Here is a 20,100-nt window from a genome sequence, read left to right as displayed (position 1 = left end):
TCACATCACAGCCTTGCCGATGTGATATAATGTATAGGACCTTTTTCCTCATGGGTGTCATTCACAACAGACCAATGATGACAGTTTTAGAGAATGAGTTTGTATGGATACACTTAAAACATATATTTGTATTTGTCTTGGCTTCAGCTCACTGATAACATAAGAACACAAATAGGCACAACACTTACATAGATGTTTTTTTTATATGTATTTTATTACTCCAAAGTAGAACAAAAAAAAGTCAGCCATATTTAACTGGGAAAGTTTTCCTTTGGCTCCCAGGAATCTTTCCACTTCGCCCCACTGTAAAACAGAAACACAGCAAAAAGTATTACTTTTTTTCAACTGTTTGGAATATGTAGTTCTACAGTATGTTGACAATGCTATTTCAAATGAGAAGATACACTAAATCACTCAAAAATATCATGATGAAAGTGCAGTATAATGTATATATTTATATATAACACGTACATCATATATAATACAAGGTACATTTTTTATTTCAAAGTCAATGTTTCATTTGACCAATTCTTTGAATTTGCTGTCTTATCAATGCCCAAACATACAGCACTAAACTTAGACAACTGCCTGCAAGACTGCACACAGAAATAATACTACTTACTACTACTAACTATACTTATAGTATAATTGTTAACAAATGTAACAAGTCAGTAATTACAAAAGAGATCAAATACCATCCAGCCTCACATATCAATCATTTAACCTTTAGTGATATTGATCAAGGATAAACTCTATTGTATATTTTATTTTAATTTCTATTTCAATGTAGGCTACTTCCCTGCTTATGTGTTACAATCAGACAGCGTTTCTAGGGCGCGATGTCTGAATGACGAAGGGCAGAGAACTTGGATGTCTTACTTTATGACGCAAACGTCTGATAGAGCCATTGATGACGTGGCTCCCCACCCCCATGTGATCAACTAAATTCAATTTACTGCTGAGGAACCCAAAATGTTTAAGTTAGTGATCTCAGGGTTGATGAAGTTGGTTGGTAAGACTACTTTGTGGCCCCTGTTCTGCCAGACCCATCAGCTACACTGAAGGAAACTTCAGATTAGATACATACCATCCAGAGCAAGACTGCCACTGCACCAACACCTCGGTATGGCCCCGAGTAAAGAAACACAGATTTTAGGTAAACTTCATTTTTTTCAAATGTCATACATGTAAATACGAAAAGTCCAGTGAAATCAAATGATAATTTGAAATAATAGTAGGTAAGATTAACTCAAACATATGAAGGACTGTAACATAGTCAATAGCATTTTCCCCATCAGTTTAATATTTTGGAATACTATTATTATTTAAAAAAATATTTTTACTGCCAAGAATAGGAATTCACCTGCAAAGGATTACAAGAAAAAATGTAATATACAAATAAATGGCTGGACATGATGCATTAATGCGACATGAAGCATTACACAAGTACCTCAACCTTAAATTAATAATAAATTATTGTTACTGTAATTTCAATATTTACATTAGCAGTCATGCTTAAGACTGAAACCCTCCTTTTAAACAAAGTATACGAAAATCCAATAAGATAAAACTTGGTTCCACGGAAACATTATTGTCATTGTTTATTTATTTTAAAATATTTTCTAAACAAACCTCCCTGATTCGTTCCCTCAGTAGTTTTTTGTGGGGGAAAGTGTCTGACCCTTGATGAATGGGACATTCTGCAAGGAATTAAAAGATGGTAATAAGTTGAAGTTCAGCAATAACCTCCTAAACATTGCCTAACTTCACATTGTGCTCAATTAAACTTTTCAAAATGGCACTGTGACTTTTGATACTGCAAAGTCTTAAAGGCCCAGTGAAGTGTGCACCTGTGCATGATCTGTTATGCTAATACGTATAGTAATGACCAAAATTGTCCATTGGAACCCATATCAAAAATTTTTGGAATAGCAACAAATTTGACGAGTTTTGAATTTTCCGGGGAAATCTGCAGTCAGCCTTCGCCTTCCTGGGCGTGGCTTGCGATCTACTGCGTGACGTCACGAGATGGACGCCGCTGCACTGTTTACATTCACCACCGTTCGTTTTTTCTCTTTTTCAAAGTCAAATTTCTCAACGTTTTTGAGCTAGTATTTTCCTGGAAAGTGTGTCGGAGTCGACTGGAAGTGATTGCCAATCGAGAAAACCTGACAATGGAGGCGACAGGGAAGAAAGAGGGATGAAAAACACAGGGGAAACGATGCATTGCCGCTGGCTGTAGTAATGTCAAGTCTGCCGAAGTGGCGATGTTTCTGTTCCCAAAAGATGAAGGTGAGCCTGGCTGGGGTCATTGTTTCGGAGATTATTTGATTGATCATGATAAATAAAGGCCAGTGGTCGATTCGAGAGAGAGAGAAAGAGAGACTGACAGAGTTACAGGGTTGTTGTTAGCATCTGGTGCTAGCTCGGAGCTAACGGAGATTAGCTGTTTCAACAATAAGGAGAGGGAGAGTGCTCTCCTGTGGGACTGAGAGAGATAACGTCAGCTCAGGGAGGTAAACTGTAGCCTAAGTTATCTCAGTGGGTTTGGTCATCTATGTAAACAAATATTTCCATCTATGTAATATTAGTTGTATAAAATAGGTTAAGAAATCATTCCAATGTTTTTTGATTATTGAAATATATGTTTCATATGAGTGTTGAGAGCTGTATCCATAAATCTCTTAATGTTGCCCTCAAAGTGCACCAGATTGATCACTTTCCTCATCTATCCTGTCCGAAAAGCTGTCCAAATCAATCATTTCTCTCACACTAGTATCACTTTCCAGAGTCTCCGCCATGTTTACAATCGCAACTGGGTACATCTTGTGACATCACAGCCACTATCGTCTGCAACTTCCGTTAGGCTCAGACGGCAAAATTAATAATTCATTAATTCATTAATTATGAATTATTAAAAATTATTTTAGCCATGAACAGGCACAATGATATGTAAGGAATGAAACTGCCATTTCATTTTGGTGCAAAAACATGCACTTCACTGGGCCTTTAAACAAATAAAAGGTGGCGTATTCTAATTGTACCGATGATTGTTTTCTCTCTCTTTAACTAATTCAATGTGCAAAATCAAACACAGTTTCAGTCGATGTAAATAAGATAATTACTAATTAACCCGCACATACCATTAATTGCCACTTTATTCCTCGTTGGTCTTCTTTTCTGTGAGGAAGACACTGAGGAGAGAGCAGGAGTCAGGCCGGAGGAGAGAGCAGGAGTCAGCCCGGAGGAGAGAGCAGGAGTCAGGCCGGAGGAGATAGCAGGAGTCAGGCCGGAGGAGAGAGCAGGAGTCAGGCCGGAGGAGAGAGCAGGAGTCAGCCCGGAGGAGAAAGCAGGAGTCAGGCCGGAGGAGAGAGCAGGAGTCAGGCCGGAGGAGAGAGCAGGAGTCAGGCCGGAGGAGAGAGCAGGAGTCAGCCTGGAGGAGAGAGCAGGAGTCAGCCTGGAGGAGAGAGCAGGAGTCAGCCCGGAGGAGAGAGCAGGAGTCAGGCCGGAGGAGAGAGCAGGAGTCAGCCCGGAGGAGAGAGAGCAGGAGTCAGGCCGGAGGACACAGGAGTGAGGAAGAGAGTGAACTCAGTGTCAGTCTCGATGGTAAGAGGTACAGACAAGTCTGATCCTGGGTCTGCGGCCATTTCTGCCTGTGTGGTTGAAGGGGCCTCAGGTTCAACTGCCAAAGTCACTATTGAGAAGAAAAACAAGTAGACGCATGGTGAATAAATGACCAAGTATAATCCGCCATATACATTTATAATCTGAGTAATTACAGCTAAAAAGGAAACAGCGGAACATCAGTGATTATGTGTTACAATGGTGTTTGTTAGCAACCAGGAAATGACACCATTAAGGACAAACAGATGAGAATGCTGCGTGGGGTCTGGGTGCCGTGTTGGCGGGACGTTGGGGGGCTCGCTGCTCCGCCCTTTGAGGCTTGAGGAGCAGACATTGTGAGCTGGATTACTGGTGTTGTTTCCTGGTTGCTGCGTGGGGTCTGCGAGACAGCGAGGAACTCAGCCTGAGCGCGCACACACACACACTCACAACCAGGCTGTGAGTGTGAGTGCATGTGTGCGTGAGGAGATCCGGCTGAGAAAAGATAAGGCTGAGTGAGTGTGTGTGTGTGAGCCGGTACGTCACTATGCCCGTTACGTCACTATACTCAGGAAGAAAAAAATGGAAAAAGAGCAGCATAGACAGGTATTTTCTGTGTTAGAGTTTTACTCGCTACAGGGTGTACTTTGAGGGTTTGTGACTCTGCAGACCTGAGTTTTTTTTACATGGGCATAGTTATTTTTATATGGGTTAGGGATGCCAGCGATTATTCTATTTTTCGAATATTAGTTACAGTCTCCATAATCGATAATTATTTTTTTAATTCGATTTTATTTATATATATTTTTATTATTATTTATGTTTTTCTTTTTTTTCCTGGCTTAGTTTCAATTCGGCGGCGAATAATCGATTAATATTCGCCAGGGCTGTCCGATTTTGATCATGGTCAGTTTCTGGCATCCCTAATATGGGTCCATTTAACTCTCACATTCAGATATCTGAATAAGCTACATTTAGCTTTGAAACATGTCAGCAAGCTATAACCTATATCATTTCAGGTTCAAAGTTCTGCATTAACAGCACTTCAGATGTAAAGCTGGTGTTACAGGGGAATTTTGAAATGACTGTTCGAACACGGCTCAAAGTCAGAGACTCTGGTAAGCTTAATGAAAGTGCTTTTAAGGGCCTCTTTATTAATACTAACTCTTTCCAGGTCTTGATTGTCTTTCAAGCACTATATTAATATGGGCTGGTTTTGATTCTGTGACATTCTTGGTTTTACCATTTATTCAAAAATGTATATGATATTTCATTTATTTTACTTTTGGAAACCATAGTCACATAATTATGTGTTTTCCATACCATGAAGTTCCAAAATAAAATATAAAACACCAAAACGCAGGTTTTTTTGTAAGATATAATTAGAAAAACATGTACATTGAAGCTCTGATTCTAGGAATTACCACTGGCCTGAACTATGTTACTTCTGGTTAAGAAATAATGTTTTACTAAAACTGGGTGCTTGCAAGTACAAACACTATCTAACATCAGTTCGAAAAAATTTGTTATGCCTTTACAGATTTAAATACAACGGTGACAACAATTTTGCTTAACACATTACATGAAGTGCAGTAATCGTGCACTAGTCTGTACTTCTCACATAAACTTAATTAAGAAATTAGGATTATTTTTTAAAAGTAAATGAGGGCGACTGTTGGAAAGTATAAATCAATTAAGTAATTTAACAATTTGTATAAAAAGATTAAGATCAGGGATTATTTACACACTTTTTTATGATAACTGACATCTGCAAGAGAAAAAAGCTTACCAGTAAATGTTTCGAGTCATACACTTTGTGGACACTGTGGTTTTTCTTTTGCGTGGCCTTCCACTCCTGTGCAACATTTTCTTTTTGCTTGGAGAGTTTCTCTTTGTAGGGTTGGATGGCACCACATTGTTTGCATTTTTTACTTGCTACTCCTATGCTTTGCCTGCATGTCTGGCACACTTTTTGAGTAGGCATCTGTAACCGAAACACAGATAATGTCAGGGAATACCAAAAATAAGAATACTATACTACAAATGTTTACAGGATTCATGTATTTTATTATATCGTGAAAAATCTTGTTAAAACAATGAACTCATGTTTTTTAATCTTTTAGATAGGATGAACAAAAATCACAAGAGTAAGGAAAACAATGTTATACAGAGTCAGTCACATGTTTAAAGTGACTGTTATGGACAACCCTAATCTGTCAATATCTGGTTGATCCAAAAGTTGATGCTCCATCATCACAGAAAATAATACTAAAATCATCATTACCAGGGGTGTATTGCTAATTCTATAAGTTCTGCATGTGTGCACGCGCAGTTGTGGCTCGTTTTGAAGCTTATGTAACTACTGTCAATTAACAGTCCAGCCAGAATCGACAAAGAATGGTCATTTATTAAGTCTGCATTATTGAATAAATGTGTTATTCTTACAGTAAATGCTGCACACAGCTGCGTGATAGTTAAGTGATCAGTGAAGGACCTTTATAAACTAACTCCCTCCTGCTGAGGTACAAAGGTTACAATATAAAAAGTGTGCACATTTATTTAGTATCCTATCCATGTGAATATGTTTTAAGTGGGGGTGGACCTCATGTCCTCTAGGGGGGTCCGGAGGCCCCCGGGAAGTTAAATGCATCAATCTTGTGCACTTTGAGGGCAAAATTAACTAAATCTATGGATACATCTGTCAACACCCATATGAAACTTAACTTAAGGTGACCAGATTTTCAAAATGAAAACCGGGGACATTTTGAGTTTTGCGGTCAATATATCATTAACATATCCAATTGTCTTCACTGTTAAAGAAAAAAGGGGGACAATTCTGGTTTAATGTAATTTCGAACATTTGAGCTGTTGGATACAAACAGAAGGAAGATAGCTCATATATGAGACTTCAAAGGTCTTTTATTTTGAAACTGTAAATCAGTCTGTCCAGATTCTCTCTGAGTGATTAGATGGGGTGTCCTGCTTTCACCCTGAAGTGAAATAAGTCTTTGATACTGGATAGTTTTTGTTTTATTCTTATCTAAAAACAGAGGGATGATAGCTCATATATCAGACTTCAAAGGTCTTTTATTTTGAAACTCTACATCAGATTGTCCTGATTCTCTCTGAGTGACTAGATGGGGTGTCCTGCTATCACCCGGAGTGAAATAAGTCTTTGATAATTTGACAGTTTTTTTATTTATTCTTGTATAAAAACGGAAGGACGATAGCCCTTATATGAGATTTCAAAAGTATTTTATTTTGAAATTCTACATCAGATTGTCCTGATTTTCTCTGATTGACTAGATAGGGACTCCTGCTATCACCCTGAAGTGAAACAAGTATGTGATTGACTTCGAATGACTCTTTGATTATGGACAGTTTCCATTAAATAATAATCAAAATATAGATGGACAATAGATCTAATTTGAGATTTTAAACAGCATACATTTTAAATAGTGCTTCAGAAAGTAATGTTATTTTAGGAGTGTTGTGAGATGGTGTCAACATCAATTGAAATTAGTCACCCAATAGAAATGTCAGATATATCTTCATAACTGTATACTTACATTTTACATTCACTCAGTTATAATGTGGTAGTTATAAGTAGTTTGTTTTAAATTATTATTGATCACATTATACAGTACATATTTCTTAATTTAAGCTCCAGTATATATGAATATGTTTGGTGTGTTTTTTAGGTATATTTCTTATTGACCGAGTAAACGCTTTTATTTTGAAGGCAGTTTTTCCAGGCCTCTACCGTAATCCATAGGATATTCGCGCACCGCAATACAACGTGCTTTTGACTGTGTTTTCCGAAGTGGGGGCTGGCTTGACCACAGTCTGTTTACTCAGTGTTGCCTGACATGAAACTTGTTATTTCACCTTGCTATCTGTTTTTAACGTACATTAAAAAACGGGGACATTTCCGGGGACAGTTTCAACCGGGGACAGGCCTATACAAACGGGGACTGTCCCCGGAAAACGGGGACTGTCCCCGGAAAACGTTGACGTCTGGTCACCCTAACTTAACTGTATACATTTCAATAATAAAAAAAAATGATAAGAATAATACTTTTTTTTAAATGTATCTTTGTGCATATTTAACTATTTACAGTTTTTTTTTTGTATGCATTTGTTGTATGTCCAATAGTATGAATTGTAATGATTTCATCGATGTTTTAGATTCATTCGATTTTTTTTTAGGGTGCTGTGTGACGTTGAACCTGCGACCTGCAACCTATGAACCTGTATTTGTATACTACCAAAGGAGCTATTGAACCTAAGAACTTAAATTTCCGACTCCTATTGTGGAACATTACAATAATATAAAAGTGTGCCTTGGAAATATGTATTTCCTTATATGGTGACCAAACTGTTTCAGACCCACTGAGATAACTTAGACTAAAGTTAACTGTGTAAACATTACATTAGGTACATTAGCCTCTTAGCCTATCCGTTATCATAGCTAGCTAGCACCAGATGCTAACAACCATCCCCGTTTTAGGTGGCGGAGCGGTGTTCCGGCAGTATTACACCCCTGGCCACTCTTCACTTAATAGATCAATTGTATTTAATATAGTTATAAAGAATGTGACGTGTGATAACATTTGGATCAACCGCATGAACCGATGGATCACATAACTTCCATGCTCACGTTAACGTTAGCTGATTCTACTCTTGGCTAATTTAGCTTTGCTATCATTATTCCTAGGTAAACATAGTAATCTTAGTCACTGTACTAGACGACAAAATAAAACAACATAATACATATACCAAAATGAATATACTTTTGATATCTGACTACTCACGTTTATTAGCTTATCTGGGAAATAAATGGATGTTGTCAGTGATGCAGTGACGAGTCCAAAACCCCGGTGAGTTAGCATTTTACCACTTCCGGTTCCCTCGCCTCAGAACCAATGAGATTTCTCCATAGGATTTGGGAAAATAGCTCGAAATAAGGTCTGTGGTCAACACAAATTTAAGAGACGGATCACGTTTTGTTCTACGACAGACAGCCGTGATTTTTGAAGAGTGTACGTGTCTGAAAAACGATGGTTGTTAACAGAAGTTGTCGAGGACGTTGTACGTCATTACGCCGCCTCCCGTTGATTTAAAACGCGCCCGTGGGTCGTAAAGGTATACAGGCTCACGCACCTGTTGATTGAAAACGCTGCTCTGGGTCGTATTAATGGGTCGGAAAACAAGGAAAACAATCATTACATTACATTACATTACATTGCATTTAGCTGACGCTTTTATCCAAAGCGACTTACAATAAGTGCATTCGACCAGGAAGATACAACCTTTAAGAAAACAGAATCATATAAGTACATCAGGTTTCATAGAGCCAAACATTTCAAGTGCTACTCAACTGGCATTTAGAAAGCCAGCCCTTTAATAGTATATAAGTGCTTTGTTAGTAATTTTATCGCTCGAAGTGGAGTCTAAAGAGATGAGTTTTCAGTTTGCGTCGGAAGATGTGTAAGCTTTCTGCTGTCCTGATTTCAATGGGGAGCTCATTCCACCATTTTGGAGCCAGGATAGCAAACCCACGTGTTTTTGCTGACGGGAACTTGGGTCCCCCTCGCAGTGCGGGTGCAGCGAGCTGTTTGGCTGATGCAGAGCGGAGTGCACGTGCTGGGGTGTACGGTTTAACCATGTCCTGGATGTAGGAAGGGCCAGATCCATTCGCAGCATGGTACGCAAGTACCAGTGTCTTGAAGTGGATTCTAGCAGTTACTGGAAGCCAGTGAAGGGAGCGGAGGAGCGGTGTGGTGTGGGAGAATTTGGGAAGGTTGAAGACCAGACGAGCCGCTGCATTCTGGATGAGCTGCAGAGGTCGGATGGCACATGCAGGTAGACCAGCCAGGAGGGAGTTGCAGTAGTCTAGGCGTGAGATGACGAGAGCCTGGACCAGAATCTGCGCTGATGTCTGGGTCAGCTGGGGACGTATCCTCCTGATGTTGTAAAGCGTGTATCTGCAGCAGCGGGTTGTAGCAGCGATGTTTGCAGTGAAGGACAGTTTGTTATCTAGGACCACACCCAGATTCCTTGCAGTCTGAGTCGGGGAAACAACAGAGGTGCCGATGTTGATTGTTAGGTCAAGAGTGGGACAATCTTTACCCGGAAGGAAGAGCAGTTCAGTCTTGTCAAGGTTGAGCTTGAGGTGATGAGCAGACATCCACCGAGAGATGTCTGCTAGGCAAGCAGAGATGCGTGCGACGACCTGGGTCTCTGAGCGGGGAAAGGACAGAATTAGTTGGGTGTCGTCAGCGTAGCAGTGGTATGAAAAACCATGCGGGCTAATGACAGACCCGAGCGAGTTTGTGTACAGGGAGAAGAGGAGGGGACCAAGAACCGAGCCCTGAGGGACCCCTGTAGTTAATTGACAAGGGTCGGACTCGGACCCTCTCCAAGTAACCCTGTAGGTGCGGTCGTTGAGGTATGAGGTGAGGAGGGAAAGTGCAGTGCCTGAAACTCCAAGTTCTTGGACAGTGCGAAGGAGGATCCGATGGTTCACCGTGTCGAATGCAGCAGACAGGTCCAGAAGGATGATGACAGAGGAGAGGGAGGCTGCTTTAGCAGTGTGCAGTTTGTCAGAGACAGCAAGGAGAGCAGTTTCTGTTGAGTGACCTGCCTTGAAACCAGACTGGTGCGGATCCAGAAGGTTGTTCTGATGGAGATAAGAGGAGAGTTGTTTAAAGACAGCGCGTTCAAGTGTTTTAGACAGGAACGGGAGGAGAGAGACGGGTCTGTAGTTAATAACATCAGACGGGTTGAGAGTGGGTTTCTTTAGGAGAGGGTTTACTCTTGCCTCCTTGAGACTGTTTGGAAAGTGACCAGAAGTTAGAGAAGTGTTGATGAAATGGGTGAGAAATGGTAGAATATCAGGAGCGATAGTCTGAAGGAGGTTTGAGGGGATAGGGTCCAGAGAACAGGTGGTAGGACGGGCAGAGGTAACGAGGGTAAGAACCTCACTTGGAGAGAGAGGGGAGAAGGAGGTCAGTGTGTGGGTGAAGGGAGGGTCTGGTGACCCAGCGGTGAGTAAAGGTGAGTCAGAAAAAGAAGAGCGAATATCATCAACCTTTTTTTCAAAATGGTTAACAAAGTCGCTTGACAGAAGGGAGGAGGGGGGAGGTGCTTTGGGGGGGTCCAAGAGGGTGGAGAAGATAGAAAATAGTTTTTTGGGATTGGAATAGGAAGATTGGATCTTATCTTGAAAGAAAGTGCTTTTTGCCTGAGAGATGGAAGCAGAGAAAGAGGAGAGGAGAGCCTGATAGGTTAGGAGGTCGTCATGGTGTTTGGATTTCCACCATTTCCGCTCTGCTGCCCGAAGGATGGTTCTATTAGCACGCAGTGCATCATTTAGCCAGGGAGCAGGAGGGGACTGACGAGCCGGCCGCGATGTGAGAGGACAGAGAAAGTCCAGAGAGGATGAGAGAGTCGAGAGGAGAGTTTTTGCAGCAGCATTTGGAGGCAGGAGTTGGAACGAGTCAGAGGAAGGGAGGGCTGAGAGCACCGATGAGGTAAAGGTAGAGGGGGAGAGGGAACGGAGGTTACGGCGGACAGGAGCAGAGTTAGAAGAGATGAGGTTGTTATGTTTGGAAAGGGGTAGAGAGAATGAAATGAAGAAGTGATCGGAGGTGTGGAGCGGGTTTACAGAGAGGTTAGAAGTAGAGCAGTTCCTTGAGAATATGAGATCAAGGACATTGCCAGCTTTATGAGTTGGTGGGGATGGAGACAGTGAGAAAGCAAAGGTGGTTAACAGAGATGTTAGTTCAGATATCTTCCCTGTCTGGAGGTTGAAATCGCCGAGAAGTACAGCGGGAGGGCCAGTTTCAGGGATGTGTGAGAGGAGATTATCTAACTCCTCCAAGAAGTCCCCCAAGGCGCCTGGTGGACGGTAGAGAACAACAATGGTTAATTGTATAGGATGGGTTACTGTGACGGCATGGAATTCAAAGGTGGAAGGAGTGAAATTAGGTAGCTTGAAGAGGGAAAAGCTCCATTTGGGAGAGAGCAGGAGACCAGTGCCACCTCCTCTGCCAGAGGGTCTGGGTGTATGGGAGAAGGAATATGCTGTGGAGAGAGCTGCTGGGGTGGATGTGTTGGATGGAGTGATCCAGGTCTCCGTGAGAGCAAGGAAATCCAGAGACTGCAGGGAAGCGTAGCCAGAGATGAAGTCAGCCTTAGGAACAGCTGACTGGCAGTTCCACAGGCCCCCTGAAACGAGATGTTGGATCTCAGTGGAGCATGTGGGATAGACGAGAGCAGGCCGGTGAGATCTAGGAGAAACACGGGGCCAGTGATAATTGCGAGAAGACACATGAACAGGAATGCAGAAAATACACATGATTAAAGCATGAGGGGCTAGAGAACCCAAGAGAATTGAATAAAACTAAATAACACCAGCGATACTTGGCGCAATCAGAGTAGGATTTGCCTCCTCTTTGCCTCCCACGTGACTCACACAGGACTCTTAATGTCTTTGTCAGTCTTCGTCAAGCTGACGCTGAAGCTGACGCTCCAGGAAAATGCAACTTAAGATGGATACCAGATTGCTCAGTTCTCACAGCTTTGGGGGCACGCCCCTGTAATTAGTTAACTATTTTCTGCTGATGGGCGACAGCAGAGTCTTCCTGCCTATTGAAATGCACACTTGAGGGGCGTGACTCACTGAGACCTGAGCAGATCTGAGATTTTAAAATCTCTCAGAAATCGCCGTTTTAGCTACAATAACTACAGAACAATTATACAGAGTAGAATAAATGAAACAGAGAAGTCTATTTAAACAAGAATATAACTTACAGTGATTGCTGAGTCAGTATCGATAGTGTCCTCGCCGATTCTGGAAGCACACTGAGTTATTCTGATTTGAAATGCGCTATTTAAAATGTTTTTGCACTTCCCGCAATCAGCAGAGTCTTCCTGCCTATTGAAATGCACACTTGAGGGGCGTGACTCACTGAGACCTGAGCAGATCTGAGATTTTAAAATCTCTCAGAAATCGCCGTTTTAGCTACAATAACTACAGAACAATTATACAGAGTAGAATAAATGAAACAGAGAAGTCTATTTAAACAAGAATATAACTTACAGTGATTGCTGAGTCAGTATCGATAGTGTCCTCGCCGATTCTGGAAGCACACTGAGTTATTCTGATTTGAAATGCGCTATTTAAAATGTTTTTGCACTTCCCGCAATCAGCAGAGTCTTCCTGCCTATTGAAATGCACACTTGAGGGGCGTGACTCACTGAGACCTGAGCAGATCTGAGATTTTAAAATCTCTCAGAAATCGCCGTTTTAGCTACAATAACTACAGAACAATTATACAGAGTAGAATAAATGAAACAGAGAAGTCTATTTAAACAAGAATATAACTTACAGTGATTGCTGAGTCAGTATCGATAGTCGACCTATTTGGTCGTATTAGTTGGAGGACTTGTTGTAAATGACAGTAGGCTACTACCCATTCTATCCAACATGGATATAGCTTTTTTTTTTCACAGCAGCATTTGATCAGTTCAGTTGTGCAGCATTGGATCGAAACAAAATAAACTTTATCAGTGCTCATTAGCTTTCTGCTACTATTAGACACTGCACACTGCCCACTCTGTTTCCAGATTCCATAAGCAACACATACATGATGTTGTGTAATTTTAAACCAAAACTAAGGCCTCAAGATGACTTTAAGACGTGAACATTGTCATTTTTGTATTGTACATTAAATAAAATAATACAAATATTTTATTAAAAAAAAAAAACAATTCCCGATCCCCGATCTTTTTCCCCCTGAATTTTACTCAGGTGTGACTAAAGTCTGCTTTAAGGGTTGTTTATATTTCACATCATTAATCAGAATCTGCAAAGTGACTAAAATAAATGTAGTGGAGTAAAAATACCAGTTTAACCTCTGAATTGTAGTGGAGTAGAATTACAAAGTAACAATGAGCTGTCATGTTGGTATATTAATGCTGCCCATTATGGACACAAGCCATTTCACCCATTTATTAATTATATGTTTTAAATGTGATAACTCCAATGTGTTTCCCATCCCCTAAACCTGCCTAGTCTGCCGTGGTTTCATTCTTTTTAAAGAGCTTGACGCTCGGCGTAACCTTGGCACACTGCCACTCCAACACCCAATCCCAGAGCTTGAAAATGAATCACAGGGTTTGTCAAGCAACGGGACTGTAGTCCCAAACGATAGCTGAGGATTATGGGTAGTGTAGTGTCTTCGGCCATCCTAAACTCAGAAGAAAAGAATAACAAATTAGAAGGACCCGACCGGACAAAAAGACGTGGTCCAGGCACGAAACATACTAACAATAAAAATACATTGCTTTTAAAATGGTTCTGTGTGACACGAAAAAAAAGGGGAAAATCTTGTTGCTGAACACAGATCAATAAATTAAATGTGGTGACTATAACACAAAATGCTGTGACACTGGGTTGGGCAGATTGATTGGCAGGTTCAAGCTCCATTTTCTAATATTTCTTCTCTATAGTTACAGTCTGGTTAAGTATGGACAATTCAATCAACTTTGTTTTGCAGTAATGCTGTTTTCCTAGTTTAAATTGATGTTCATTAAGTTACACTCGTGCTAATGTGAGTCTAGGTTGTGATGCTGTTTAAACTCAGAGAAAATAACCCTCTTCCTACCGTCATTGACACTTGAATTTGCGTTTTCACGCTGTAGAGCAGGTTATTAAAGCCTGTCACGAGTATTTATTAACACGCCCGACACCTATTATTGACAACCTATAAGCCTACCTGTTGCATGCACACAGAATCAATATCAGCTGCCAGATTCTTTTTTTTTCAGGAGGACAGAACCTAAGATTTATACTATCAATCCAATTTAATGACTAAAAATGAGTTTGAGAGAGAGCTGCAAACAGCGAGGCAGGTAAATCAGACGGTCTGTTTGATAGCTTTTTATCATGCTGAGGTGAAAAGCATGACAGACTTACAAAAAAGGGGACATCTGTAATCTCCATCTCCATCTGTTAATGGGGAAGGGAAAAGGTTATCAGAACTGCAGCAGGAAATGAGCACCATCTTTTGTCTGGCCAGTGTATAACTTTGAATCCTGCAGGCTTTGTGTTTGGAGGCATTCAATTCCATGAACTCAATGACAGCTTACATCACCTGAGCATATGGCGGTTATTTACTCTGTTTTAGCTCTTCAGCTGCTAAATGCTACATTATGTTTACCAGCTGGCCAAATTAGGGCCCTAAGCAAACTGTTGGTGTGTGGGTGAGAATATTTGGGATTTTAGCCTTTGCAGATCATTTACATAAACTTATATTAAACATTACACGACAGGGCATACCCCAAAAATCATAATATTGAAGATGTCAGGTGGTATTTTGGCTGGAGTAGTTTGACTAAAATGTTATAATCTGATGACAAACAGTTTTCACTGACTAAAAACACATTAGTTTAACATGCCCACTTTAGTTTTCCAAAACTTGAGAAGCAACACAATGTAAATTGGATCAATCCAATAAAAAACAAACAAGCATCAAGGCCTGAAGACTAGACAAATGCATCTTAAAATGTAACCTTTCCCTCTTCAGTATAAACAACAACTTGCATACAATCCCTAACTATGAGGCTGACAGTTGAAAGATTCTCAGAACTGTTATTCAACTGATGGTAATTCATTTATTCACAGATTTGTACGCACAGCTAAGCACTGCATCCAATCATTTAATAGTGTGTGTGTTCCTGCTGAATTTTCAGATGAAGCTGGTTAAAAAAACAAATTAAAAAAATGCCACAAAGTGCATCAATCACAGATCATCCAAAGTCCTCCGCCTTGCGTAACAACTCTGCATTCCAGGTAGGATCCCAGCCTGGACTAATGCCCCTGTGGACTAAATTCAAATTCACTTTATAGAAAAAAAAAAAGTCATACCAAGTGGGCAAAAATATGCTGTATATACCTGCACGCACGCACGCAGGCCAAGCTCCTGCCAGATTATATCAATGCACTGGAGGCTGCGGTGAAACGAGGTGAACTCTGTGTACATTCATATCTGTTTGTCTGCAGGAGCCTCATTGGTTTTCTTCAGGTTAAAACAAATCATGACCCCCTGTTGCATTGACCTCTTTTGTTTCTTCACCTACTGTTTATTAAGCATGCTCCTCTGCTCATGGAGGATCCATATCTCTGTGACATTTAATGTACATGTGGGCAGGGGCCAGGGGTCACTCATGGAGGCTGCAGTTAAAGCTTTGAGACTGCAGACTTTCCCTTTGCTTTCAGGTGCTAAACATTATCGACCATGCGAGGTGTGTTGTCTATCCCTCTATTTTGCTTTGCTTACCACTGGCTAGCTGCATGTCACCCAGATCACAGTCAAGAACCCTCACCGCACAATCATTCCAGTTGCTGAATAATACAAAGCAAACAGTGACCTACTTTCGAAGTAGGGAACAAGCTGGAGAGAAGACGTGGAGTGGAGTCCTGCATGGAGGCAGACTGAGGGAGGAGCGGAGACAGATTGGGAGGCGGGGCTACCACTGACTGAAAGGTCAAGGTATTGGCTCGTGTTAGGATTTAGGAGCAGAGAGGCGTGCACTGTGTGTCCCAGAGGGGAGCGAGTGTGTATGGTGTGCCATGTGAGCTCCTGAGTCCGGTCCACATGGGCCAGAAATGCCCGTCCGCCGCTTGTGGCCTCCTGTAAATGTGATTAAACAGGCAGGCACAAGAATACTGCAGCAAACTCCTATCCTGGAGGCCTCACTGCACGAGGAATGCAGTTCACAGGACCAGGGCCTCACACATGTGTCACACCATCAATCTGGGCAATGCACACTTTCTGACCCTGTACCTGCTCTTCTACATTCCAGCTATCTTCTACCTATTTTTTATATCCTCTCGCCTGAGAGACTGAAGCTACGCTGGTCTGTTGCACTTGTTGCTAGGGCACTTTCTGCTGCTCCGTCATCGTGTAGGCGGAGAACTGGCACACAGGAAACCAAAACAAACACATAGCCTAAATAAAAGTTTTTTTTTATCCTGTCTAAAAAGCATGCATAATTATCATGTTTTCTATTTGTATTGAAAAAGACATTTAAAATGATTGTAGTAGTAATTGTGGGGTTAATTACAGGTTGACCAGGGCTAGTTATGTTTTGTGATGAAAGTGATTGATGAGTATGTTGAGATCTAATGACTTTTTAATCATCTGGGCATCTCTATTAGGCTGAAAACATACATTTTGTCTCGAACCAATAGACAGTTTCCTAATGTCTGTAGAAAATAATTTAGTTTCTGTTTAAAGATGCATATGGCAAGCATTTAAGGTAAAAACGGCTCCTTTAGTAAGAGATTATAGAGGCTGAAACAAAAGTGATTAATGCTGCAAATCTATCCTGTTTGCTAAAAAAAAAAATGTTTAATGTGTTGTAGGTTGGCCTCACATGCCTCATGGGACAAAAGTTCTTCTGAATTCTCATTTCCTTGCTCTTTGCCGGCAGTCTGAGTCTGTAAACATGAACTCTTCTGCTGTTTACTGTAGTCAACATTGCCAGACTACTCCTGATATTCGAAAACCCAAACGTGCAGCAAAAGTTGCCCAACCACATACTGTAAACAAACATGGACGTAGCGCCGATAATTCAACTAAATTCACCTCTTTGTCCTGGAGGGCCATTCTTCTTGCACCCAGGTGACAGACACAAAAACAAGCTTGATTTTGACATACATGACATACATAGAACAATTTAACACATACAATACCTGACTATAACCCTAAGCCTAAGAAAGAACTAAGATTCATTTTTTAAAGTTGATTTACAGTGCATTCATTTGAATATCCAGGCTTATTGCTGATATTGTCGCTGTTTGTCTTTAATATTTAAAAAAGTACTCAAGCAAGCGATCCCAATAAAGCATTGCTCCTTTTATGATACTTTAGAAAGACATTGGGTGGTTCTCTTTATGTAAACTTATCATGTGACCCAGTAATCGTTCCCAGACTGGCGCTATGGCACCAAGGGCTTTGTCATTCACCTTCACCGTCTTCTTTTTTCCCGATGTTGGGATTAGGAGGCAAGGAAAGGAGGCAATTGAGGTAAGCGATAAGGCACAGCAAAACCAAGTCATGCTTTCAATGACTGCAAGGGTATATTGGTCCTCATGGTGCAAATTGTGAGTAACGTGTGCCTGGAGCCCAACATTGATGACTGTGTGGTCTGTAATCTTGGTACGCCAACTGCGCATGCTCCTGTTTGCTGGAAAAAATGATCCAAATGATTGTTTTGTAGAGAGTTGTAGTGAGAAGATGCACCATTTGTGCCATAACCAACATGAATATAGTCCGTCCTAAAGGAGTACCAAGACAAATGGCGTCTTAAACCTGGCGACCATTGTAACTTGTGGGTTAATGCCAATGCTAAAATCTACACGTACGCTCAATTGTAGAGTAAAAAACAAGAATGAACACGCCTTTAGCTTAATGAAAAGCATCTGTTGTCATATACACATTTCTTTATTGTCAAAATCTGGCACCTACGGTATCCCAGCTAGAAATGTTTGGTTCTAAAAACATTCTGAGAATGTTACAGTCATTGTTCTAGGAAGGTTTTCAGCGGGAAGTTTTTGTTTGGTTCCCAGAACGTTCTTCTGAAAGGTAGGATAACGTTCTCTAAAAACATTCTTAAAATGTTTGGTGATAACATTGTTAGAACATTATGCCCTCCTATTCTTAAAACGTTTTCAGCGGGAAGTTTTTGTTTGGTTCCCAGAATGTTCTTCTGAAAGGTAGGATAACGCTCTCTAAAAACATTCTTAACTTTTTTGGTGATAACCTTCCTAAAATATTTTTGAGAACATTGTTAGAACATTATGCCCTACTATTCTTAAAACGTTTTCAGCAGAAGCTTTTATTTTGGTTCCCAGAATGTTCTTCTGAAAGGTAGGATAACGTTCTCTAAAAACATTCTTAAAATGTTTTTGATAACATTGTTAGAACATTATGCCCTACTGTTCTTAAAACGTTTTCGCCCGAATCTTTTATTTTGGTTCCCAGAATGTTCTTCTGAAAGGTAGGATAATGTTCTCTAAAAACATTCTTAAACTGTTTTTGATAACATTGTTAGAACATTATGCCCTACTGTTCTTAAAACATTTTCAGCTGCAAGTTAGATTTTTTATGTTGCCAGAATGTTATTATTTTAGAGAAGGATAATATGGTTTATGATAAATAAATTATGCAAATGTTCTATGGTAACCATTTACTAAAATATGTTTACATTATTTGAACATAAAGACATAATATTCCTGTAATTGTTCAACTCAAAATTCCTGGGTAAGTGGACTGACCACTGTGGTCATTAGGATGATTATGATAGTTTACTTAACTATTGGAATTTGACTATTAACACATGTAAAAGGAGGACACGGAATCAGCTGGTGAAAGTAACATTTGTTTATTAGAAAAGGGGAGCTGGGAGTGGAGGTTGGTTATGGCGGCAGTGGGAAACAGTTGTTCCAGGGTGGGTAGAGAGGCCTGGCTGGTCTTGGGAGTGTGGAAGGCCTTGGATTCCTCCTGGGAGAGACACAACAATCAGTGTGAGGCAAAAGCAGGCAAAGTTGTCAAAGAATATGCTGGTAAAAAGCTAGAGCGGCCCGCAACAAACCGTTCACGGCAACAATCCGGCAGGGAATGAGTGCAGGCTGCAGGCTTTCATAGTGTGGCTGACGAGCAGGTTGCAGGTGTGGTTGATTGGAGATTGCTCCCAGCCGTGTAGAGCATACCAGCAGGCAGAGAGAGAGACACACAGTAGAAAGAAACACATACAAACACTAACAGGGGTTTCAGGGACGGGCAGTGATAGTCGGTCCGTTCTTCTATATGTCTGTCTTTGGTTTTCTAAGTGTTATTTGATCCATATGACAATAGAGATACGTATGTGCATAAACAACAAAAACACTTGGGGTATAATGTTCGAACAATGTTATCACCAAACATTTTAAGAATGTTTTTAGAGAACGTTATCCTACCTTTCAGAAGTACATTCTAGGAACCAAAATAAAACTTCTCGATGAAACCATTCCTAGAACAATGAATGGTAACATTCCCAGAATGTTTTTAGAACCAACAATGTCTAGCTGGGAACTCAGACATGCCTACGCAAACATGCAATATCGTGAATTACGTGCTTGTTTTTTTCTAAAAAGGAAAATGTGGTCATCAGATTCGTTTTAAACATCCTTTTCAAACAAATGCAAAAACTTTGTTTTTTTAAGCGAACTACAAATAAATCTGACGTTGACCATGACCCTGTTAATATTTCGCATCACAGGAACATTTTATAAAACAATAATAACCTCCTGAAGACATTATCCAAATGTTGCTTCCAAAATGTTCTTCTTTGGTTATCATGTAACATTGAGGGAATGTTCTATAAAAGAACATCTTTAATGTGTTACCCCAACAACGTCCACAACACGTCCTTAGAATGTTGGAG

At 40.6% G+C, this 20,100-nt stretch overlaps 1 protein-coding gene and 1 long non-coding RNA gene across 2 annotated transcripts; one reads left to right on the top strand and one right to left on the bottom strand.

Annotated features, from left to right (window-relative positions):
• Window positions 1-2,165: 2,165 nt before the first annotated feature.
• On the top strand, window positions 2,166-3,574 carry LOC307017099 (uncharacterized protein; the record flags this gene model as incomplete). Its single annotated transcript, XM_079646570.1, has 2 exons — window positions 2,166-2,292; window positions 3,192-3,574. Exons 1-2 carry the CDS (start codon window positions 2,268-2,270, stop codon window positions 3,572-3,574), a joined length of 408 nt encoding a protein of 135 aa, XP_079502696.1. The 5' UTR covers window positions 2,166-2,267.
• Window positions 3,575-19,043: 15,469 nt separating this feature from the next.
• On the bottom strand, window positions 19,044-19,716 carry LOC307015533. The gene is made up of 2 exons (XR_013801568.1): window positions 19,270-19,716; window positions 19,044-19,178 (listed from the first exon to the last, which is right to left on the bottom strand). It is a non-coding gene; the product is annotated as an uncharacterized lncRNA (long non-coding RNA).
• Window positions 19,717-20,100: the final 384 nt, after the last annotated feature.

Source organism: Notothenia rossii, assembly GCF_949606895.1.
Source record: "Notothenia rossii genome assembly, chromosome: 8".
NCBI classification, from domain to species: Eukaryota; Metazoa; Chordata; class Actinopteri; order Perciformes; family Nototheniidae; genus Notothenia; species Notothenia rossii.
Note: the sequence above shows the minus strand (reverse complement) of the source record. Positions and strands in the feature narration are given on the sequence as shown.